Below are 21,183 nucleotides of genomic sequence, written 5' to 3'. Positions count from 1 at the left end.
TCTTTCTTTTCACTCAGTCCATCAATCAGGTTTTGTAATGCTATATGAGAGCTGATATGGACTCGCTGGGGTATCGTGTCTGGAAATAGACAGAAACATGGTGGGGTGCTTCTAGGTGGGTGGCGTTGCTTGTTGATGATGGATTCAGGAGAGGGTGAGGTTGGAGGGGGGTTGAACTTTTGACCCTCAGCAGGCAATTTTTTAAAAATCCAGCTCCCTCGTGTTAGAGCTTCCCCTCAAAAAGCTCGGCTTAAACCTGAGAAAGAGCAAACTGGCCAAAAATATAAAACCGACTTTGCGGGGGAAGCAAGATCACCAACCCCATGCGCGCGGTGTGTGTGTGTGTGTGTGTGTGTGAGAGAGAGTTGTGTAAGTTTGTAGACTAAAAACAGACAGAGGGAGAAAGGCAGAAGGAGCTTTTTTACTATATGTATGTGTTAGTTTCTGTCAGACAGAAGAGGGAATTGTGCGGATGCACATGCACCATCAGTGTGTATGTGCCTGTGCACCCTTGTGTAAAGCGGTGAGGTGGTGGCGGTGGGGTGAGGAGCGAACTGCAAAGATGGAGATGGAGACACAGATAGAGAGAGTGAAAAAAAACCCCATAAATAATTGATGATAGACACCGCCTTGCATCTGCCGCCTGCTGCTGTTGAGTTACTTCAAAGTAGATATTGATGCAGGGTCTTGCTAAAACACAGGATAACCACCCATCCAGTCTGAACTCATTATAGCATTTAGAAAAAACACACAGTTGTACGTTGCAGTTTAAAAGAGCAAAAATGACCTTCTGTGAAATAGAATAGCCTCAGATCATATTCATTCCTTACTTTCTTTTTAAAGAAACCCTTTCCTTGTTATCATGAAAGTCAGGGAAAAAAGATCCAAGTGGGAATCTTAATTAATTGCATATAGTTACCGTTAAATCGATGTGGAGTTTTTTCCCGGGCTTATATCTGCGCTAGCTTTGCATATTGGTGACAAGTGGGTTAGGCTGTTTGGAGAGTGTTAATACATGATTGACTTTAATGTGTTTAAGTTTTGCTCCCTCCTCCTTCCACGGGCCTATTTTCTCTCAGTTTGCCTCATTAAATCTTTGTGGAAATTCTCCAGCTCTTGTGGAAGAGACTTTCTTTTGATTACGCTATAAACAAATGGAGGAGTTGGTTGACATCTCCCAAGACTGTGGCCCTCTTTTGTTTTGCTGCTACACTGTTGCTGCCCCCCCACCTCACTCCCCCGCTTTGACAGGACTCGAGTACTACTCCCCGAAGCTTTTATTCTTGCTCATTTTCTTTTCCTTCAACCAACTAGGAGCCCTCCTCCCTTCTTGCCTTTGTTAAAGACAGCCCCTCATCTACACTCCCCCCCCCACATCTATCTCTCCCCCCCTCTCTCTCTTTCTCACACCATCTCTCTCGCTTACTTATTATGTGCTCATCCGTTCCGCTGACTGAGGGCTGAGAGAGGCGTGCTCAGGAAGACACTGTTTGGAAAACCAGCGACATGTCGCTGCAGTTTCATCCACAAGAAAAAAAAGAAAAGAAAGGTGGACAGAAGTGTAAGGAGTTGCTTTTCCCATGGCCAACACTCCTCCTCCCTCCCGTGTACTTCCCTCTCGCGCTGTCTGTCTGCTGACTTCTCTCATTGACTCTCTCCTGCGTGCCTCAGTTGGCTGACTGAGTGCACTGACACCGGGACCACTACCTGCTGCCTGGGGATTAAGCGCGCTATGAATACCCGGAGCCTAATTTGTTGTTTTGGCTGCCAGTGAATGTTGGATACGCACGCAGGAGAAGCTGGAGCCACAGCCTTCTGGCCAGGACTCTCGGAGCGCCTCTGGACTGAGATATCCCAGTGAAAAAGGGGACTGGATGCTTGGGCAAGCGTATAAAAGAGAGGCAGCAAACACAAGAATGAGAGACAATGCTGGACAAGTTATTTTTCTGAAAGGTAAAACAGCAGAAGCCAATTCAGCCTAATTCTTACAAGGGTCAGCGAGAGCCTTATCCTCTCATTATTTGGCTGGAATTTTTTTCACGGGCTTCTGACACAAGGAAATAATGCCCAGCAAATCCCCGCCTCGAGCGCCTCGCTTCATTCCCAACCACACGGAGGTTTTTTCTCCTTTTCTCTCTATGAGGTTTTTCATTCATAGCGTCGCTGGATTTTCTGTAGCTGCTTAGGAAGCAAACAGCTGTGGACTGACAGGTTGAGCAGGCGATCGCTCGCCTCTCTAACTTTTTCCCCTCCTCTCAGCCACTTCTTTTGACCTGCTTTTGGCCCCAGCTCTCCAGAAGGTGTAAAGGTGGGGGCAGCTGCTCTCCCCCCTCCATGCGACTCGATTGGAATAAAAGGGTATTGAACCAGCGAGGAGCGGCAGTCACGCAGGACAAGCGGGGGAGAGAAAACACAGACCATCTCCATATGGTTGAGTGAGAGGCAGCCAGCTGCCTTCTAACCATCCTCCAAATCACGCGGCGGAAGATGCAAGGTGCTCCGGTGATGATGTCAGATTTGGATGGGTTTGGTGTGCGGCGGAACGCACCGTAACCAGGCAAACAAGCTGTCCTGTGGATACAAAAAAAAGTTGTGTGCAGTTTGAAGCTGATCATCGCTGATAAGAGCACTTATGCTCCGATATTCCAGCATGCAACAGCCACAAGGAAACTTAATGAGATCTGCAGCCATCACCTCTTAGGGAAATACTTGTGATGATGTTTTCGGCGAGCGCCAGGCGTTGGCATTCGTTGTAAAGGCGTTTGACAAGAGAAGAAGAAGAAGAGGGGAGCACTCCTCCTTTGCTAATTATCAATCAGGGTCACAGCAAAGAAAAGATTCCTTCTGTGGATTTATCGTCTGTCTGCTCTGGAAGTTTTTCCCCTTTGGATATCTGACAATCCAAACGCACAGATTCCTGGTTTAGGTTGTACACCTCACAAGCGCACTAAACGCACATATTCAGCTACATTAATCACCACCCAATTAAATCCACACACGTTTGTTCTGTAAGTATAAAACACACGAGAACACACACAAGCATACTTCCACATTAGAATCCCATTAGTTTGTTTTTTGTTCCAGCGGCCACAGGAGAATGGAGGTCGTGTGGACGGGTGGGGGGCTGTAGGAGTCCCTTCAGCCTGTCCTCTTCCCCAAATGGATGTTATTACCTCTAAAAATGTGCTGCTTGGAAACCGCTGAAAGCTTCCTGCTGCAATTCTCTGACAGAAACAGTCACGGGGTCTCTGCCACGGTGCACAGCTGGAACCACAACTGAAACAGCCACCATCTATTTTTTTGTTGTTGTTGTTGTTGTTTTTTTTGTATTAAATTTCAGTTTATCTTCACCACCTGTCACCCCTAACCCACCGCCATCATTTTTTCCAACGGGTCTTTGGGCACCCCTCGCCGAGCTCCTCGTCCCGTCGTCTCCTCTACGCTGGAGGGGCGCGGGTCATTGGAGTGGAGCATGAGCGGGTGCCACTATCCCTCACCGCCGCCGCAAGAGCGGGACCGCAGGTACCAGCACAAAGTGTCGCTGGTGGTGCGCTACTTCATGATCCCCTGCAACATCTGTCTGATCCTGCTGGCCACATCGACGCTGGGCTTTGCCGTCCTCCTCTTCCTCAATAATTGTACGTTTGTTAATCTGAAGCACACAACTCAACTGTCTGCACTGTACTGCTTTCCACTGTAATGTACGGGTCACTGTTTCGCAGTAGACTTGTTGCCATAAGTGCTTTGCTACAGAATTGAGCTCGGAAGGAATGATTTACTTATTTATTTTTATTATTATTTCACATACTACCTCATTTTTGCATTAAATGTCCTTGTCAGAGGAAATGCCCCCTTCAAAATCACCTTTAACTCTCATGACAGCCTTATCTGCGCTTGAAGTAGGGACATCAAGACAGCTAAATTCACAGCCCCCCCCCCCCCCCCCCCCCCGCCGACCCCCTTTGCTTGATTCGGTATCTGCCGGCTTCTAAGACTGCTCCTATCTCCCCTCCAAAGCCTTGGCATTTACTTTGAACTGCGCAGTGAAGTATTAAATGGCGATTAAATGTCTTTGGTGGATTTTTTTTTTTTTAAGTATCTTTTGGCCCAGAAAACTCTGACCGCCGTCATCTCCTCACAATGTAAAATTCTCTTCTTTTAATCCACTGAAATAAAAGCAGCTCATTAAAAGCCCAAAGCATACAACTTGTAGGGCTGATCTGATGCTCAGCCAAGCCCATGACAGATAGGGGCTGCTTTTCAGATCCAATAGAAGCAGGCGCATGACCGAAATAGACGTTCACCTGCCACTTTTTTTTTTTTTTTTTGCACCATCGGTAACACACGGGCAGGTTTTCCCCGCTTCAGTTTGTTAACGCAGCCTTATTCATTCTGCTCGCTCTCTCAGAGACTTGCACACTTCTATTTGCGAGTGCCCCGCCTGCGTAAATCGTGCTAAAGGTGAAATTTATTCAACTTTTCAAAGTGGGCCAATATTTATGCATGACTTGCTCCTCATAATCACCTGCAAATTATAATAAGTAAGCAAACGCGTTCAAGAAGTGCAACTGTAATAGTAATTTTAATACCGCCAAATGCGATTTAAAGTGCTATTTGAGAAACATTTTGAGGAGAAAGGCTTTTTTAATTCTCTCTGGCCTACGGTTGTGATTCCACCTGTTTCTGCTGGATTTCTCTTCTCTCTGTTATCAGGCTGGCGAATGTTCTCACATATACAAAGCAAAGACCTCGGTTGAGGATGCTTCTCCTGGCATTTGTCAAAGATTGTCTTCCTGTCATCTTTGCTGCTCGGTCCTCCTCCAACTCACGGGTGTCAGTTACCAGGATGGGGATGGCTCATTTCTAACCTCGTCGTGTTCCCAAATCAATTCAAGCCAGACAGATTCTATTAGATTTAATACAAACTCAGTTAAAGCAAGCCAATCTTCACCTCTCAGATGACCGAGTGAAAAGAAATGTGCACTGGAGAAATTGATGCGCTGAAAGAGTCTCTATTATGCTGCCGAGAGCCCTTGCCATGTGGCCACAAGGACAGCTGGATGGGATTGTGATAGTGCTGGTAGTAGCGACGTGTGTGTGTATGTGTGTGTGTGATTGAAGGAAGGGTGTGTAACCTCAGATTCACAATTTCTGTTGTCGCCATATGGGGTGAAGCATGTTCGCACATACGCACACAGTTTGTAGCCCCCGCCCCTCCCAAATGCTTTTTTTCCCCCCTGCCAACGCGGACACACACTCACTTCATCATTCGGTATGACTATACATCAGCCAAAGCAAAGGGGAAGGTGACACACATGCAAAGATGTAGACACACACCTCTTCTGCACATGGCTAAATGTCACAGTCAGACACGTATTGATTTGCTGAAGATACAGGTTGAATGATGGCCGTGTTGTGACATTCACACAGGCACGGGAACTCACGCAGGCTTTGCGAGGCGCGAAGGGAGATGAAGATGGCTGATATGTTTATGGAGAGACCTTATCTTGTGCTTTCGCTATGGAAATGTGAAGAAATCGTTTAGCTTTCCCCCAGCATCTCAGCTGGCTTTGTGCTACACCTTCTCTGTCGTCTTCTCTTATTCTCCGTGTGCGGTAATGCGCTTTTATTGGCGTGCGTTTGTTTCTTCTCGTTTAGACGTGCATTCAAATGCAAGACAGGAAGCAGAGTCTGCGTCTGTGCACCTTTACAGCTCTTAGCACAACTTCTTCTTCTGTATCATCCTCGTGCCAATTTCTGCTCCCCCCCGTTTCATGTGTTTTCTTGAAATCCCCTCAGATAGAAATCAGCTACTGTCATGACTCACTAGGAAACAGCTTCACCAGACACTTCATTATTCACCTCTAGCACCAACCTCGCCTCTCCTCTTCGCTCTCCTCATTTTTTTCTCTTGCTCGCTCGCTGGCACACACACACACACACACACACACTTTCGCATTCTCCCCTGAAGCCCCGGCTGTTGACAAGCAATTTTAAGTGAGCCTAAATTTAAAACTCAGCTGTGTCTCGGGATGCCGACGTGGATCGCAGAAGTCCTGAGAAAAGGCTTCGGCGGATCGGTTGACATGGGCCCCGGAAAAATGTGTTAGCAGGGTAATTGATGTGATGTGTTTTATCTTCCTCATTATCCTTCACAGTGCAGAGGCATTGGAGACATGGCTGGGTGGTTGCACAGCCGTGTGTGTTGCTGTGTTTGTTCAGCACAGGCAGCTCTGACAACTCACTGGGGCTTTGCTTAGTGAGTCAGACAGTTGAATTGACTGCTGGAGTGCAGATGGTGGTTCATTTGGGTTGTGCTTGGACCGCCAGTACTTGGCCAGTCTTTGACCAGTGTATCATAATGCTCTTCGAGGAAAACACTAAGTTTTTTAAGGCAAAGATCGCTACTAATGGTACTAATGGTGGTAATGACCTGTAGTGTTTCTGGTGCGCACACTTTACTCGGGCTCTCCGCTTAGCTAAATACATGTTTTGTTGACACATTCTGGTCATTTTTTACTTTTATCCTTTCATAAGTCTGAAAATAAGACGCCATTTGTGGTGAATTTACTAATGAACAATCTCCATCTATCATATTTTGGAAGTTGAGTTGCTGCAGACTAACTAGCTCCAGTCCTTCCTGTCTGGCCATCCACGATGTCTCTAGTTTAGTGGTTGTAGTGATGAAATCTGAGCACACACCACCTAGAACCTGCGGCAGGCGGAGAACAGAACAGCTGCTGTCCAAGACGGTGGATTTGAATGTGCTCCACAGGATGAGGGCCTCAATGAATAGGCAGCTGATTGTGCTACTTTACTTATTATTATTATATTTAATAATTGTTTTAAGAAAGAGCATGTCTGCTTCCTTCTGTATACGTGTGCACGCGTAGCTCAGGACTGATCCTGTGTTATTTTTAATTGACATAGTATAACTCTGCAGGACGTGTGTTTACTTCACTTGTACCATATGTGTGTGCTGCCTGTATACTTGATTGTCCTCCGTTCACCACTTAAATGATCAGATGTTTAATCAGTTAGTCAAGCCACAGAAAATTAATCTACCCCAGCATGAATAGGCCATTGTTTTGCAAGAAAACTTTTTTTCCCTGGTTATAGCCACTAAAATCAGGAAATTGGCTGTTTAACATTGGAAATTGCACATTTTGGGCTTGCAGACTGAACATCTCCTAAGGCTTTGGGAAATTGCTTTTTTCACTCCTTTTTTATTTTGGCTCCTAAACAAATTGATCATCTAATTGAAAAATAATCATGAGATTAAGCAACAATGTAATAACAATTGTTAGTTTTAGCCGTGTTTCAGTTTTTAACAATAGCCCCTGTTTTTCCTGTCAAGTAATGTGGAAACAACCTCCATCAATCTTCATTATATATAAGGGTTTGTAATCAGTGCAAATGGCCTGGTCAAGTTTGCACTCATTTGCAAAGGATTCAGGTTACCTGAGAGTTTTTTCCCCCTGTGAGTGATTTTCCACACTCAGTCATTTGACACCGCAGGTCTTGTTTTATGGTTCCCATGAAACGACGAGCCTTATGTCATGGTCTGCTGGGTTTTGACCAGGACAACGGTATGATGTCATTTGATGAATTAAGGGAAAACATTCTGATTTATTATGAATATAGCTGCATGAGGGCTGGTGGGGGTCCGAGGTACACTATGACATCAGTATTGTGTAATTTCACATCTTGTCTCATACTTTTGAATCTGAAACAATAACAGACGTCTGCCTTCTCAACTCTCATGTGCTCTAATATCAAAAGTCATGCAGCGGGGTTCAGATCAGATAGACCATAGATGTAATGAATGACAATGATGATAGCGCTATCGCTGAAATGTACTTGTGTCGATTAGCTCAGCTGGATTCCTGTAGGACCCAGTCATTGCATTAGAATGTGTTAGATGAAAACGCCAAGCCCTGTCTCTTCTTTTTTTTGTAGCAACTCAATTTACTCCCTTTACTCCTGGGAAGTCGCTGAATCTCCCCAAAACTAAAAACCTATTTCTCTCTTTCTCTTTTATCTTTTTCAGACAACCCACTTCACTTCGCACCGACTGTTGATGGTAAGTCCTCAGTGGTTTCTCGCCGCTCGCCTTCATTGACCGCTGGGTTTCTGGGGGGTGCCTGGGAATAATGACCGCAGACAGCAGATCCCTGCCTTTGAAGTGGGCAGCCGTCTGTGCCGCTTTGCCAGTTTTGGCTGCCCCGCTTTTTGTCTCTGCACTGTTGGTATGGCAGGCACGTGGCCAGGCCTGCTCTGTGCTTTGATGTAAGGAGGATCTTTTGATGACTTGATTTGATCTGCTCTGCATGGCCACTTGGGCTGACGTTCAATACCTGTTACCAAAGCGCCATTCACATCTTTCTGATAAGGTCTAATAGGATGTACCCCTCCCTTTGCCGTGAGTAACGGAAGCTCTGCGCCGCACCATTTCCTCACCTTGTTATCCATATGTTCTCATCCAGCACATTTCTGGAATGAGTACAATATTTTTCAGTTGTTCCTAGTGCAGTAACATGAGCCATTAATTAAAAAAAGCAACAATTTAGTTCCAAAACAGTAGATCTCGGCACACTTTAATTGGAGCTGGTTTTCGAGCTTCTATCATGAATATTTATCAGAGGCAGCACAGTGAGATAGTGTTTGATAGACTTTGATGTTTTTTGGGGGGGTTTGCTACACTGACAGATAGCCAGGGATGGACTCCTACTAGTTCTGAAGGTGTTGTATCATCCCGCTTGTGTGCAGGCTACAAAGCCGGAGGTTTTGAAGAGAGAAAACACGAAGAGAAAAGGTTTCTAATGATCCCAAGGCTGGCTGATGCCGGGGACAAAAGGCCACAGTATGGGTTTGCTGAATCTGTTTCTGATAATTGCTCAATCACTCGCCCCATAGGCCGGCTTGTTTGGAAAAGCAGTTTGTGAAAGATGTCAGCTAAAAAAAAAATGCGTCAAATAAGAGGTGGTTTGTGATGAATGTAATTGTGAACAGCCTATTGTAGGGACAATAGGGTGCTCACTGTCAGTCCAAAATGGTTTCAACAAATAATTGTGCTTGATTGAAGCATTTCTCAACTCTGCCTCACCTCAGCACCTGAGGAGTACATGCGCTGTGTAGTTTTCTTTTTTTTTTTATTCATCTTTTGTGCCTCATCACAAAACACTGGAGATTCAATTGCAGTCGGCACAGCTTACAGCAGCTATTTGTTTTTGTTTTAATGACAGACGAAATTGACTTGACAAATGATTATATCTTACAGAGAGGACTCTATTTGTCTGCTTTTCAAGCAAATATTGCCATAAAATTTGGCTCGCCGCTGGGAAAATGAGAAATAGTATGCAGGCACCGAAACAGCCCATTTCTGTCCTCCATTGAATTTTCCCGTACAAAAGAAATAACGCCCTCCTTATCGATCGGGCCACTCATTTCCCATGTATTAAAGTTTTTGCTGTCTGAAGGGCACAGTTTGTTTCTGCACTAGTCAACCGTTTAAAAGCTGCTGCTAGCCCTTAATTACATTTCCAATAGTTCTGTAGGCTTTCCATCAGCAGCCTATGCTGTTTTAATATGCCAAGCAAAACAAAAAGCAAAGTTTCTATTCAGCAGGGTAAGTCTGCCCTGTGGGACCCAGTTTCTCTGGGTCATTTAACGCTGAAGAGATTAGCGAGACAATTAGAGTTGGCCCAAATACAGCAGTAGGCCACTTTTTGGAGACGTATGGTTTTAGTAGCAGTGGAGGGGTGATTTAAAAGATGCTGCAAACCAGCAGAGGGCTAATATAGCTCTGCCATTAGTCAAATCAGCTCCAAAAGGAACAAAGCTTGTTCTACTGAACTTGTCCTCGATGCCAAGGACGCTCACTCCGCCGCTCTCTCCAGTACTTAATTACAGGAAATCACAGAAAAGATACCAAGGAGCCTGCATTTTTAAACAGCCTAGTTTGTCTCTGAAAAGCCGTTTATGAGACGACCTTATTAGCGAGAGGAGATTCTGCAGAAAGTAAAGGAATTTGTTCTGCAAATTAGAGCGAGAGAATCTTGGGAGCTTACTGGGGGGGAAAAAATGCGGGTTCGGCACAACATAGCAAAGCTCTCACGTGATATTTATGGCGTGCGCCACCCGCAAATAGCTGATGAGTCCTCCCCAATGAATGGCCTATAATCACCAGTCAAAAAAAGTGACAAAAGTCACAAAGCAGCCTTTAATTAGGCTCTTTCTTTGAAAGCTCAACGCAGCAGTTGCTCAGCTCTGGCCATACTCATTATTGCCTGTCGTCTCCTGATAATAAGACAGTTGTTGCGTGTTTGGCCAAAGCTAAAAAGCTCATAGAATTTGCAGCTTGAGGGATTAATACTGGACTTTGGAAATTAGGGTTGAATGAGAGAAATTCTTGACGAATGAGGCGCTTGCCTCCCAGCTGTTAGCAACCACATGCAGAGAAAACAGAAAATGCTCATCCGCTTGTTAAGGACATGCAAAGGAGACACTGGTAATAATACATGTAGTCTCTGTTAAGACTTATGAAGGTTTTTTTTTAAGTTATGCCACTTGAACAAAATAGACTGTGTGTCAGAATGAGTGTTTCTCTGGAGATGTACCCTTCGTTTCCTCCTATTACAAGCTTAGGTAGCTGAACAAGGACCAAACAAGATTCAAAATAGGCCAGACCATCACTATAAAGGAAGTGTAATGGGAGAGTCGAGCCGCAGACAGTTCAGAGGTCTCCTGTGACTGCAGCCGTGTTCAGCACCGCCTGCCTGGAAAGAGCCCATTCGCTGTGAATCTTCCATTTCACATTTGTCACTGACAGCTCTCTCCAGAGGATGCTCCTCACTGACAGTCAAAATAAACTCCTGGGCTGAAACGTGATTTGATCTAAGACGGTGGGACGCTTGTTAAAAAAAAGTGCCGGCGGGCTCACTTAGACTTTGTGAACACTACCCAGAACTGTCACAACTGCTTTTCGGCTCTGCGAGAACAGTACAGTAACCAAGGGCTCCACACCCATTACCCCCTCAGACACACACACGACCCTCCTGTAATTTATTCTGGGAGCCTTTCCCTGTGTTCTTGACAGTAAGCCTGACTCAGAGAGAGGCAGAATTAATTATGACTCCTCGGCCTATCTTAATTAAATCTTTTCACATCACAGATTTTACACAACAGAGGCAAAGTATCTACCTCATCTTTTAGCCAGGGCGGGGCTGCCGGCTGAGAAAGTCTCACATCAAGATATCAAAGGTACACCGTAAAGTTGCCTCTCTAGGATTATAATTTAACAGAAGAGTTGTCATGTCCGGCTTTTAACAGGGCGCAGCTTGTTAGCTCGCTGTTGTTGAGGCTGCTGGGGAAAGCAAGCAGCCTTGACTTTATCTGCGGGAAGTTTGTTGCCCTTTAAAAGTACACAGACATCTCAAACTGCACAGCTGAACTCTGTAGCCTCGCTTCGGCCCACCCTGCTTCATGTCAGCAGGACTCAATAGATGCTTATGTGAGCAACAAGCAAGCAGAATATATTTTTTGATAAACGCAGGTGAAAGACATCAGAATTAGCCGAATATCCTAAAACCCCCGCATCTAACCATTCATCATTGACAGCCTTCCCACACAGACCCGCCTCGACTCACCTCGGCTTCCCAGTATCGATCGACCAAGATGGGCTAGAAGCAGCCGTCCAAAGAGAGAAAAACAAAAATATTAGCCAGAGAGGCGAGAAATGAGTGGGCTGAAGCGGTAAAGCGCGGCACTATTTTCTTTTGATTTCCTATGACACAGAGTAATTGTTGACACAGTTAGTGATGCTGGCATTCTTTGATATGTCCCCCAGCTGTTGGAGCAAACCTCACCGATTGTTGATGCAGGTTAGTCAGGGACCTTGGACCTTGTGAGGATCAGCAGTTCTTTGATGTGGATGTACATCACACTGAGCTATCTTTGGCTGTGATCTGAAAGCTTGTCAGCAAGCATCCCTGAAAGTCATGTCTGATTTAGAGGTTTCGATCTCTGATGGCTGCACTGATTGTTGGAAAATAAATAGTAAAGGAAAGGATTAAATACAAAAGTATTCATGCCATATGTTCATCCAGTGTTTTCTTTTTTCTTTTTTTAAATGCACTCTTTGGCGCATGTAGCAATACAACTTAACACAGTTGTGGCAGCTTTCTTTGTTTTGCTCCAGAAGTCACGCGTTTAAAATTCATCCAAACTATGCAGGCTTGAATTTGCTTATTATTTTCCCCATTCTTTACGATGAAGTAGGAGATTTAAAAATCAGGCAGTAAAAGAGCAAACAAAACACATTTCCATTCTTCTCAGTCTCCAAAATGAAATCGAAGGAGTGACATTAGCAGGATAAACAAAACCTCATTGACTGTAAGAATCCATTGCAGCTAATTAATAGTTTCAAGCAGCTTATCGAAGCCCTTATCACTCAGCGTGGCAGTGCAGAGGGATGCTGAAAGCCCACCCTTCCCCAGCTCCGTGTCATATTTTGAAAGTAATTAGCATGCAGAATTGGCTAATGTCACTTTAAATGAGCTCTCCGTGTTGGTCGCATGTTGACGGCGAACGTGGCTATTCAGCGGCAGTGAAAGGCCGCGCTGCTCGCTCGGTCTCATTAACACAGCAGCAAGTTATTTTAAATCGGGACGCAGTCAACGCTCCACTTTAAGCTGTGATGGGCAGGCGCTAATTTAATTGTTGGGTGGCAGTGTCAGAAAATAACCACATTGGTAAGTGTAACCAATGCGACAAATTTCATTGTCAGGTTGTTAATTAGAGGAAAATAAGTGGCCCGGCACGTCGATGTGTTCTAGAGCAATATTGCACAGTGATATCCTGCTATTAGCGGAGTCCTGCATCGCAATCAGCGTTTCCCTTATTAAGAAGTGCAAGTTAAAGGAGGCTTTTTGCTCAGCAGCTGACAATATCTGCACCGTTTGCACAGATACTGTATGTCTTAGTTTCCTGCAGAAGCTGTGTTTGCTGTGAGAGCCAGACATCTGCAGTTCACTGCTCGCTTTCTCTCTCTCTTGTTCTGTCAGACACACACACGCACAAACACACACACACACACACACACACACACACATTACAGAACCCCTAAGATCTGATTTTACACTTTGTATCAGCTTTTATCTGAGTGTTTGTGTATGTGCCATGGGAATGCCAGCGTGTGTGCGCTCTTCCTGTGTCTTGAGTTTGCATTTTGAGTTTGTTGTGCGTCTGTTCCTTGGGGGCTCGTACACAGGGAGGGCTGGAAACTATCCATTGTGAACATCCCACCCTCCGTGTGACCCTGAAACACAAACGCGTGATGACAAACACTAGCTCACACCTACACATGGTTTTAAAATGTGGTGAACTGAACAACAATCTCATATTGTAAGTAAAAGTGTTGGTAGTTTGTTTACCTTCTGTGTAAGTAGATTTATTGAAAGGTCACACAAACAGCGGGTTGCTCTTTGCCTACATTTGTTGTCATCACTGCTTTTCATTTGACGTCCTGGCCTGGAACCCTTGACATCAACCAGATTGCGTGTGTGTTAGTGTGTGTGTGTTGAATGCATGTGTTCTGCTCTACTGGATACAATTACAACACATTGACGCATGAGCCAGCAACATGTCACTGACACCATTTTACGCACTGCAATTTTTTTTCACAGTACACAGCCAAACACGCACACAGAAGTGGGAATTTCATCTAGATGTGTGTGTGTGTGTGTGTGTGTGTGTGTGTTGGAGGCTCTGTACAGCATGTTGATCGCTGCCCTCTCAGTGAGCTTTAATAAGATTTATGATAGCAGGGAGTGCGACAGAGGGAAGAAGATATTGAGACAGAGAGAGAAACAAAGAGAAAAAGACTAAATCACTTGAATCATTTTAATGCTACTGTTCAGTTCTTTCTCATTGTGTGGAGAAAATCATGGGTACACACACACACACACACACACACACACACACACACACACACACACACACACACACACACACACACACACACAAATGCTGTAGCAGGGGAGTAAATGAAGGCGACATATTATACTGCATGTTATATTCTGACATTGCAGCCAGAGGCAGGGCAGTGGGTAAAAATAGAAGAGAATAAAACATTTCAGTGTTTACCCTCTTGTTAAAGTTTAAAATAGCATTTATATGCATTTATAGAGGATTTATGCATCTCATATGTATTTATACATGTATGCTTTGGGAATGCTAAATTGGGATGGCTGGATTTGCCCTTCGCTGGTCGCATAGAGCCTACAACATCTTGTACGAGGCAAGAATAATAACAAAGCTGACTTTTGAGGGGTATTTACATTTGTATGGTTGCATGAGTCAGACATAAAAGTCTTTGCATACAACTTTCATTTACTGGACGTTATTTTGCACGTGAGCCACGTTTTTGAATGAAAAACATTTTTCCCTAATGAACTGCCTACTCAGAACTTTGCAGCGTTGCTCAGGGCTGAACACAAAGCTCCACGTAAATGACATTGATGGATGATACCGCATATTAAATGCGTAATATAAATTAAATTTGTTGCATCGACATCTTAAGATAGCATTGTGATGGATTTCAGATTTAATGGTATGTCTCTTGCACAAAAAACAGCCAATTGTAGATGATTCTACAACTTGAAAGTTGAAAAATCAACGATATTAGCAACCATGCTTTCACATTTTTAGATATCAAATAGCTTCTGTGTTTTATAGGCAGCAAGTCACAATGAATCTAGTGAGGAATTTTACTGCCATGCTTGGAGTTTCATACGATCAACAGAGTCATAAATTGCAGACCTGAGCATGAAGATTAAATACACATGTATGGAAACGTGGAAAAGTGTCTATATATATGTTGGGTCAGCCCATGTTAGAGGCAAATTCATTTCCTCCAGACTTTGTTTGTATTTTTGAAAAATTATTTTCTATACATTAAAATAATTACATTACCTCACCCTGTTTCTTAGCCATACACCTATGTGTCAGCTAGGGCTGAACGATTATGGAAAATAATCTAATTGCGATTTTTTGCCCCAATATTGCGATTGCGATGCGATATGCGATTATTTTTTAAGGTCTTTGTCTTCTGTATTATTAAACAAAGACAAGCAATACATCATATAGTATGGCCAATACTATATTACATTAATTTTAAACTGTTCTTTCCTGGAAGACAGACCTCTGTTATGATGACATGAGGTGATGCATGAATTGATGACTGACATTTTTATTTAACTTCTTCAATCACAACAGTATATTTGAACATACACAATAGTTTATTTTTAGCTTACAAACATCTGAGCATAAAGTGCTGACAAGGAACCCTGGTGTAAACATTAAAATGAAAGTCAGTACAATGTGCAGATTGCAGAAATATACATAAAAAAAATCAGTGGCTTTACCACACTCAGTTTTTCGACATCTGTGAACTACTAGACAGTCATTCAATTAAAAAATAATATTAAATAAATAAAACTAATAAATAAAAAATACACACATCTTACTGATCTCTGCAGTCAGTAACATTACACATAAAGTGCAAACATAATAGCAATTGTATAAACACACACACAAACACGCCTTTAAAGTTTAAAGGTGTGAAATTGGACGGTCTAGTTCTGATTAGCGTCACCGCTGTCTCGGTGGAGTTTAATAAACTCGGCCGTCTGCTTCTTGCTATCTAAAATATAACCAGACACTGGTGTAAATTCTCGACTGTCTCATACTTCTGTTTAATAAGTTTTCTGTTTGACGTTTAGTCAGCTGTGTGAAAACCAAGGAGGAACCCACCCGGGGGATTAATAAAGTTTTATTTTATCTAATCTAATAACTTTAATCTCAGCCAAACCGATTTACTCACGAACAAACAAAACACTGAAAAAAGCCCAACAATAACATTTTTAGGTTGTCTAAGTGACTTATATATTACGTTTAACCCGAGCAGCGAAACTCCGCGGTGATCTGAAAATGATGTGCAGGGAGTTGTGCCGTTCTCGGCCGCATCAGTAATCCTCGAGCTCCCGGCTAGCTGTCGAGCTGGTGGGTAGCAGACGCCTCTGAAAACGTCGAAGCACTTTTGCAAATATGGGATATCTTGATAAACCGAGCAGATATTTGATGTTTACACAACTACTTTCTCGCCTGAAAATATGTTAAAAGTTTATTTTGTGACCCAGAAAGATTAGTATGAGTAATTTTAAAACTTAGTAGCGACCGCCATTGCTGGAAACTGGAGTTTGGCTGGGCCGCGCTATGAATTCTGGGATATGGTAGTAATTTGGACAGCCTTATAATCGCAGTATAATCGCAGCCTTTGCGGTTAGAAAATTGCACTTGATCATGTCGCGATATTATCGCAAATGCGATATATCGTTCAGCCCTAGTGTCAGCACAAAGAAGCACAAATAAAGTGTGCTTTGTGTTCTGACAACTTCACATTCGCCCACTGGTGCATTTCCATAACCAGAGAGAGAAAGAAAGAAAAAAGAAGTAGAACAAAGAATTGTGGATAATTTGAACACTTTAGCTGTTGTGTTTAGTCTTCGAACGAAAGAAAGATTGAAGTTATCTGTGTTTGCTGATTATAGTGAATGAGCATGTAAGCCTCGGAATGTGTAATTTGTTTATTTGAATAGGTTTTATGTTGGGCGAACAGTCATATTTCTGCACTCACGCGCTGTGACGAGCACGGAAAAACAGAAAGTTCTTTGAAAAATGTCAGAGGTTTCCAATAATAACCAACAGGCGTGCTGGTGTGTGTCTGTATGTCTGCACTCATTCAGTTTTGCTTGTTTATCCACTAGAGTTTCATGCACCCTAGTGCTCTCTGTAACTCCATAATTAGGGGTTGTTGTCACTAAAGGCAAACACTGTCTGTGTATGTGTGTTTGCGACCGTGTGTGCTGTGTGTGCTATTTGAGCTTGAGGACATTGCTTCATTTGCAGTAAATGGATGGTTGCCCCGACTCCATTTAAGGTCAGAATTAAGTGTTGTGCAGAAGAAGAAAAAAAGAAGATCTTAAACATATATTGAGACTCAAAAAACTTTTTCCCTATTAAAATGTGAAGCGGGTGGTAAACTAGTGGTTTTTAAAGAGGGGATTTAACTAATTTTTCTCATTGGCTGATAGTTGTACTCTAAGACTGTATACAGAAATGGACACAGACTCACAAGTGACCATATTTGGATGAGAGGGTGCAGTTATTAGCTGGTGCTAGCAAGTTTAGTCACACAGATTAATGTCAGATTAAACATCATTAATCATCACGCAGATTGAGACAAGGCTGCTGTAAATATGAGAGAAGTTTTTGGTATAGTGCTACATACTGTTTTGCAACCATTTTAATGCTAATGACTGATAGCAACTTCTAGCTACCACTGGTCAATCGGTGGTGGAATACACACTTTTACCTTGCTGCGGGCATGGGGTCACTGAATGGTTTCTAGGCCTGCATGAATAAGGCTTTAGCAATCAATTTAACAGTGACTTGCAGAACCTTCCAGCAACCATTTGCAAACTAGTCAGAGAACGCATATCTTTTTCCTTCGGGCCCGGTGCTTGCCTTAATCTTAATGTGTGTAGGTTTAAGGCATAAAGCAAAGTAAACAGGTGAGCGACATTAAAAAATGAACCTTCTATACCATTGTCCTCAAGTAGAAAATCATTTATGGAAAGTCAAATAGCTTTTTTTAAGTCTGTCTATCTGTGATTTCAAGAGTATATTGCAGTTCATAGCATTTAAAGAAATACTGAAAGGGTTTATTACTCGTGCGCACAGGATTCAGCATTATTGTAGCATTATTATTATTGCAGTTGTGATTCTCATCCTAGCACCACATCTTTTTGGCAGTCCAACAATAAATCTCTGGAGTTCTTTAAATATTTTTAAAAAAGGTAAAAGTCAATATTCCATGAAATGCATTTTTATGTGAATTTGTCGCACCTGCAGTATGAAAAATTGTGTGTCCATCGCTCCAGTAGCAATACAGTTGTTTTTAATTTTGTTGACAAACGACACAACTGCAAGCACAGGCGCGAGCGCACCTCAAAGTGAAAGTGTGTTATACGTTTGCGTCTTGCTTGATATATGGTTCAGCGCGTCGTGTCTCCAATAACAGCAGAACATTCAGTTTCATGAGACGTGCGCACACATGCAGTCAACATGTGGAAATTCATTGTGAGTGAGCTCACGTCTCGCACAGGCACGCACACACTCCTGTAGGAAACAAGGCATCTAGTGTGAGTCCCTCCACATGTGATATGTATTAGCAGTGACATTTCCCACTGGTGTCGGACAGCTCCTATCTCCCACAGCTGTCTCCTACCACACTGCACACTACAAAAACTTCTTCTACAGTAACAAATAAGTTATCTCAGAGTGTTCAAATCAAAAGTACAACACTGCAAATTGGAGCTTAATATTAGTAGCAGTAATTTCCTAAATCAAGTATCGGATTGATCCACCTCCGCTTCATTAAGATGCCGTAGCTCGATTCAAGGACACAATCATAAGTGGCGGTGTTTTAGATTCCTGTTTTTTAGGTACTGTCTGACAGGTTAAATCAGTGTTTAATCAGCTGCAGTACCGTGCAGCTCTATTCGTTATCATTTCCTCTCTTTATGCTGCTCCCTGGAAAAGAAACACACACACACACATACACAGCCAGAGACTAAACTACAGTCTCAAGCCTCAGACACAGCCCTTCCTTCCATATACTGTATACACGCATACGGAACAGTACCAAAGTACCCCGAGCATCGACCCCCAACTCCCACCCTCCCACCGTGGCTACAGCATTCCACTGCATTTTTGTCTACAGCAAATGTTGCACAATACATATGCATGTGTACGGGCTCCTGAGAGTGAAAAAAGTGTGTGTCTAATTCAGTCCATTAGTCGTGGATGCTACTCATGCATGGTACTTAGATGGAGGAAATTGGAGGCATGCAGATGCACCAGTGCTGCTGTGGGAGAGCAGATTTAGTTTAACAGTGGCTCACAGGCCGTCTGGAAGTATGTAAAGGAGGACGAAGGAAGGAAGTGCTAGCGCTTACATTGACAGCAGCTTGGAAAACAGCAGTTCTTAATGTAGGGATCAGGATTAAATGAATATTTGTATATTTCTTATTACTTATTACTATTCCAGAGATCAGTTGTTTGTTTGGTTGTTTCACACTGCTGTATGTAAACTCTGGGCACAAGGAGACCTGAATTTGCATTAGTTAAGGGTTCACGAGCAATAACTGTTGAGAGCCACATTGGTAACAGATCTAAGAATCAATGAGCACACCACTGAAAAGAAACAACAATAAACAGTAAGAGTCAAGTGAATAGGGTGGGAGAAAACAATAGGAAAGGAAGGAAGTAGGAAGGATGGGGGAAATGGCGAAAGAAAATACAGATAAGGAGAAGGAGAGTGAAAGCAGAAAAATAGGTAAACGGGCAGGTAAGAAATTGGGAGAGCGAGGGCATGGCAGGGGAGCAACTTAAATACAAGCACTCCCACCGTCCTGCATACTGTGAATATTAAGTTAAAATCATTCAGAATTGACATGAACTGAAGTTCTTTCTCGATTTATCTTCCTTTACCTCCTTCCCCCCCCTCTCCCTGCTTCCTCTGAAATCCCTTCCCCTTTGCCCTTGGAGGGGGGGGGGACTTAGCACCTTCAGTGTGCGTATGAGAGTAAACGTGAGTGTGCGAGTGTTTGTAAGACGCAGATAGAGAAATTTAATTAAAACAGGTTTTCCAGTCGGTGCTTCTTATAGGCTGCACTTTCTCCTGCACTCTTTTGAGGAGGTCCCACACTGCAGTGCTCAGTCAGTAGATCAGCTGTTCTGTGTCTTTTCAAAGGCCAACATCAGCCATTGACTTTCAATAAAGCGTGGATAGCAATCAAAAATCAAGCTAACGATTGCATGGCTGCGTTACACCGCGCTGAATGGATGGCCATTGGAGTATGTCCTGAGTTGTGTTTAAGCACAGCATGTGGTCACGGCATTTATGTCTACAAAGGGGTGGAGTTTAATTCAGACTCAGAGCCATGTAACGCACATCAATCCCCTGAGAGGCAGTATATTTCCTTTTGTTCAAAATGAGACTTTTATGTGCAAGCAGGAGAAGCAAAGGGGGGAAAAAAAGAATGTGCAATTACTTCAGCACCATGCTGGGTTCATCTGATGCCACGTTACGATTCAATCACCTCCCCAGCCCCCACCAACCAGTTCCATTATAGCTGAGAGGAACAGGGATTGGGTTTGGTGATGATATGAAGCTCCCTATTTTTGTCTTTCAATCAGATAACAGTCCTTTGGGGGGTTTTTTTCTTCTCCTTGAGTAGCCTGTCTGAAGAGAATCTGAATGGCAGCCAGGTTCAGGAGTCCTGAAAGATGGCCGCACAGGTCAGGAGCTCCTGCACTGAGGCAGACCAGAGATGGGGCCGAATGGCAGCCAACAAACACACACACACTCATGGACACACACCTTCTGTTCCTGGGGCAGTTTTAGATTGGTCACAGTAGTCCTCCTGCAAAAGATGAGATATGGTAATGGAGGAAGCAGCTAGCTTCAGGGACTGAAAACATACACACACACATTGTCATTAATGTGCATCAACACACCCTCTAGCCAGCGCAGGTAAACAAACAGGGTGTTTGTCAAAGGATGTGCCATAAAGCCAACTTAAGTATGAGACGATAACTATGCTTTCCCTGCTGCTCATGACCAAATACAATTGAATGCAAACCAAACCAGATTATAATTGACTTTTTTGCTGTATACACTAGCACATATGGAGTAAACAATGATACACGGTGAATTATGATCCAATCCAGGGCTGTTCAGTGGAAGGTTGGGGGTACTGTTGATGTCTTTGGAGGCTTTTCACAGAGTCCCCGTGAAGTTGAATTTTGCAAACAGCCATGCATATTTAACTCCCCTAGATGCAGCTTTGAGAAACTTTTTAAATTTTTAAACGTCACAATCTGCAACATTTTCATATAAATTCATGCCTGTTTTGCAGCTCCTGTCTGCACACCATTGATTTTATGTACTGAATTATTGAGTGTATATCTAATCGTAGAAAGTTTTTCATTTGATGTTCTGAACTCTGCGGAAAAAGCTGCTGTCATGCAGGAAATGATGCGTTTTACATAAACAAT

General features: G+C 43.3%; 1 protein-coding gene across 2 annotated transcripts in view; it reads left to right on the top strand.

Annotated features, from left to right (window-relative positions):
- Positions 1 to 21,183, top strand: part of agrn (agrin) — a 276,576-nt gene that overhangs the window by 104,745 nt on the left and 150,648 nt on the right. The window contains exons 1-2 of one of the 2 annotated variants that reach the window (XM_085393644.1): positions 1,465 to 3,638; positions 8,051 to 8,083. In XM_085393644.1, the coding sequence (XP_085249770.1) occupies positions 3,473 to 3,638; positions 8,051 to 8,083 (199 nt within the window). In that variant the 5' untranslated portion in view covers positions 1,465 to 3,472. Of the gene's footprint in view, positions 1 to 1,464; positions 3,639 to 8,050; positions 8,084 to 21,183 lie in introns of those variants that run through there. The other variant, XM_085393643.1, reaches the window with a different exon arrangement.

Source organism: Rhamphochromis longiceps, linkage group LG20 (genome assembly GCF_057381845.1).
Source record: "Rhamphochromis longiceps isolate RC_006_pf linkage group LG20, R_longiceps_female_GT1.1, whole genome shotgun sequence".
Lineage (NCBI taxonomy): Eukaryota > Metazoa > Chordata > Actinopteri > Cichliformes > Cichlidae > Rhamphochromis > Rhamphochromis longiceps.
This window is presented reverse-complemented; position numbering and strand designations above follow the sequence as displayed.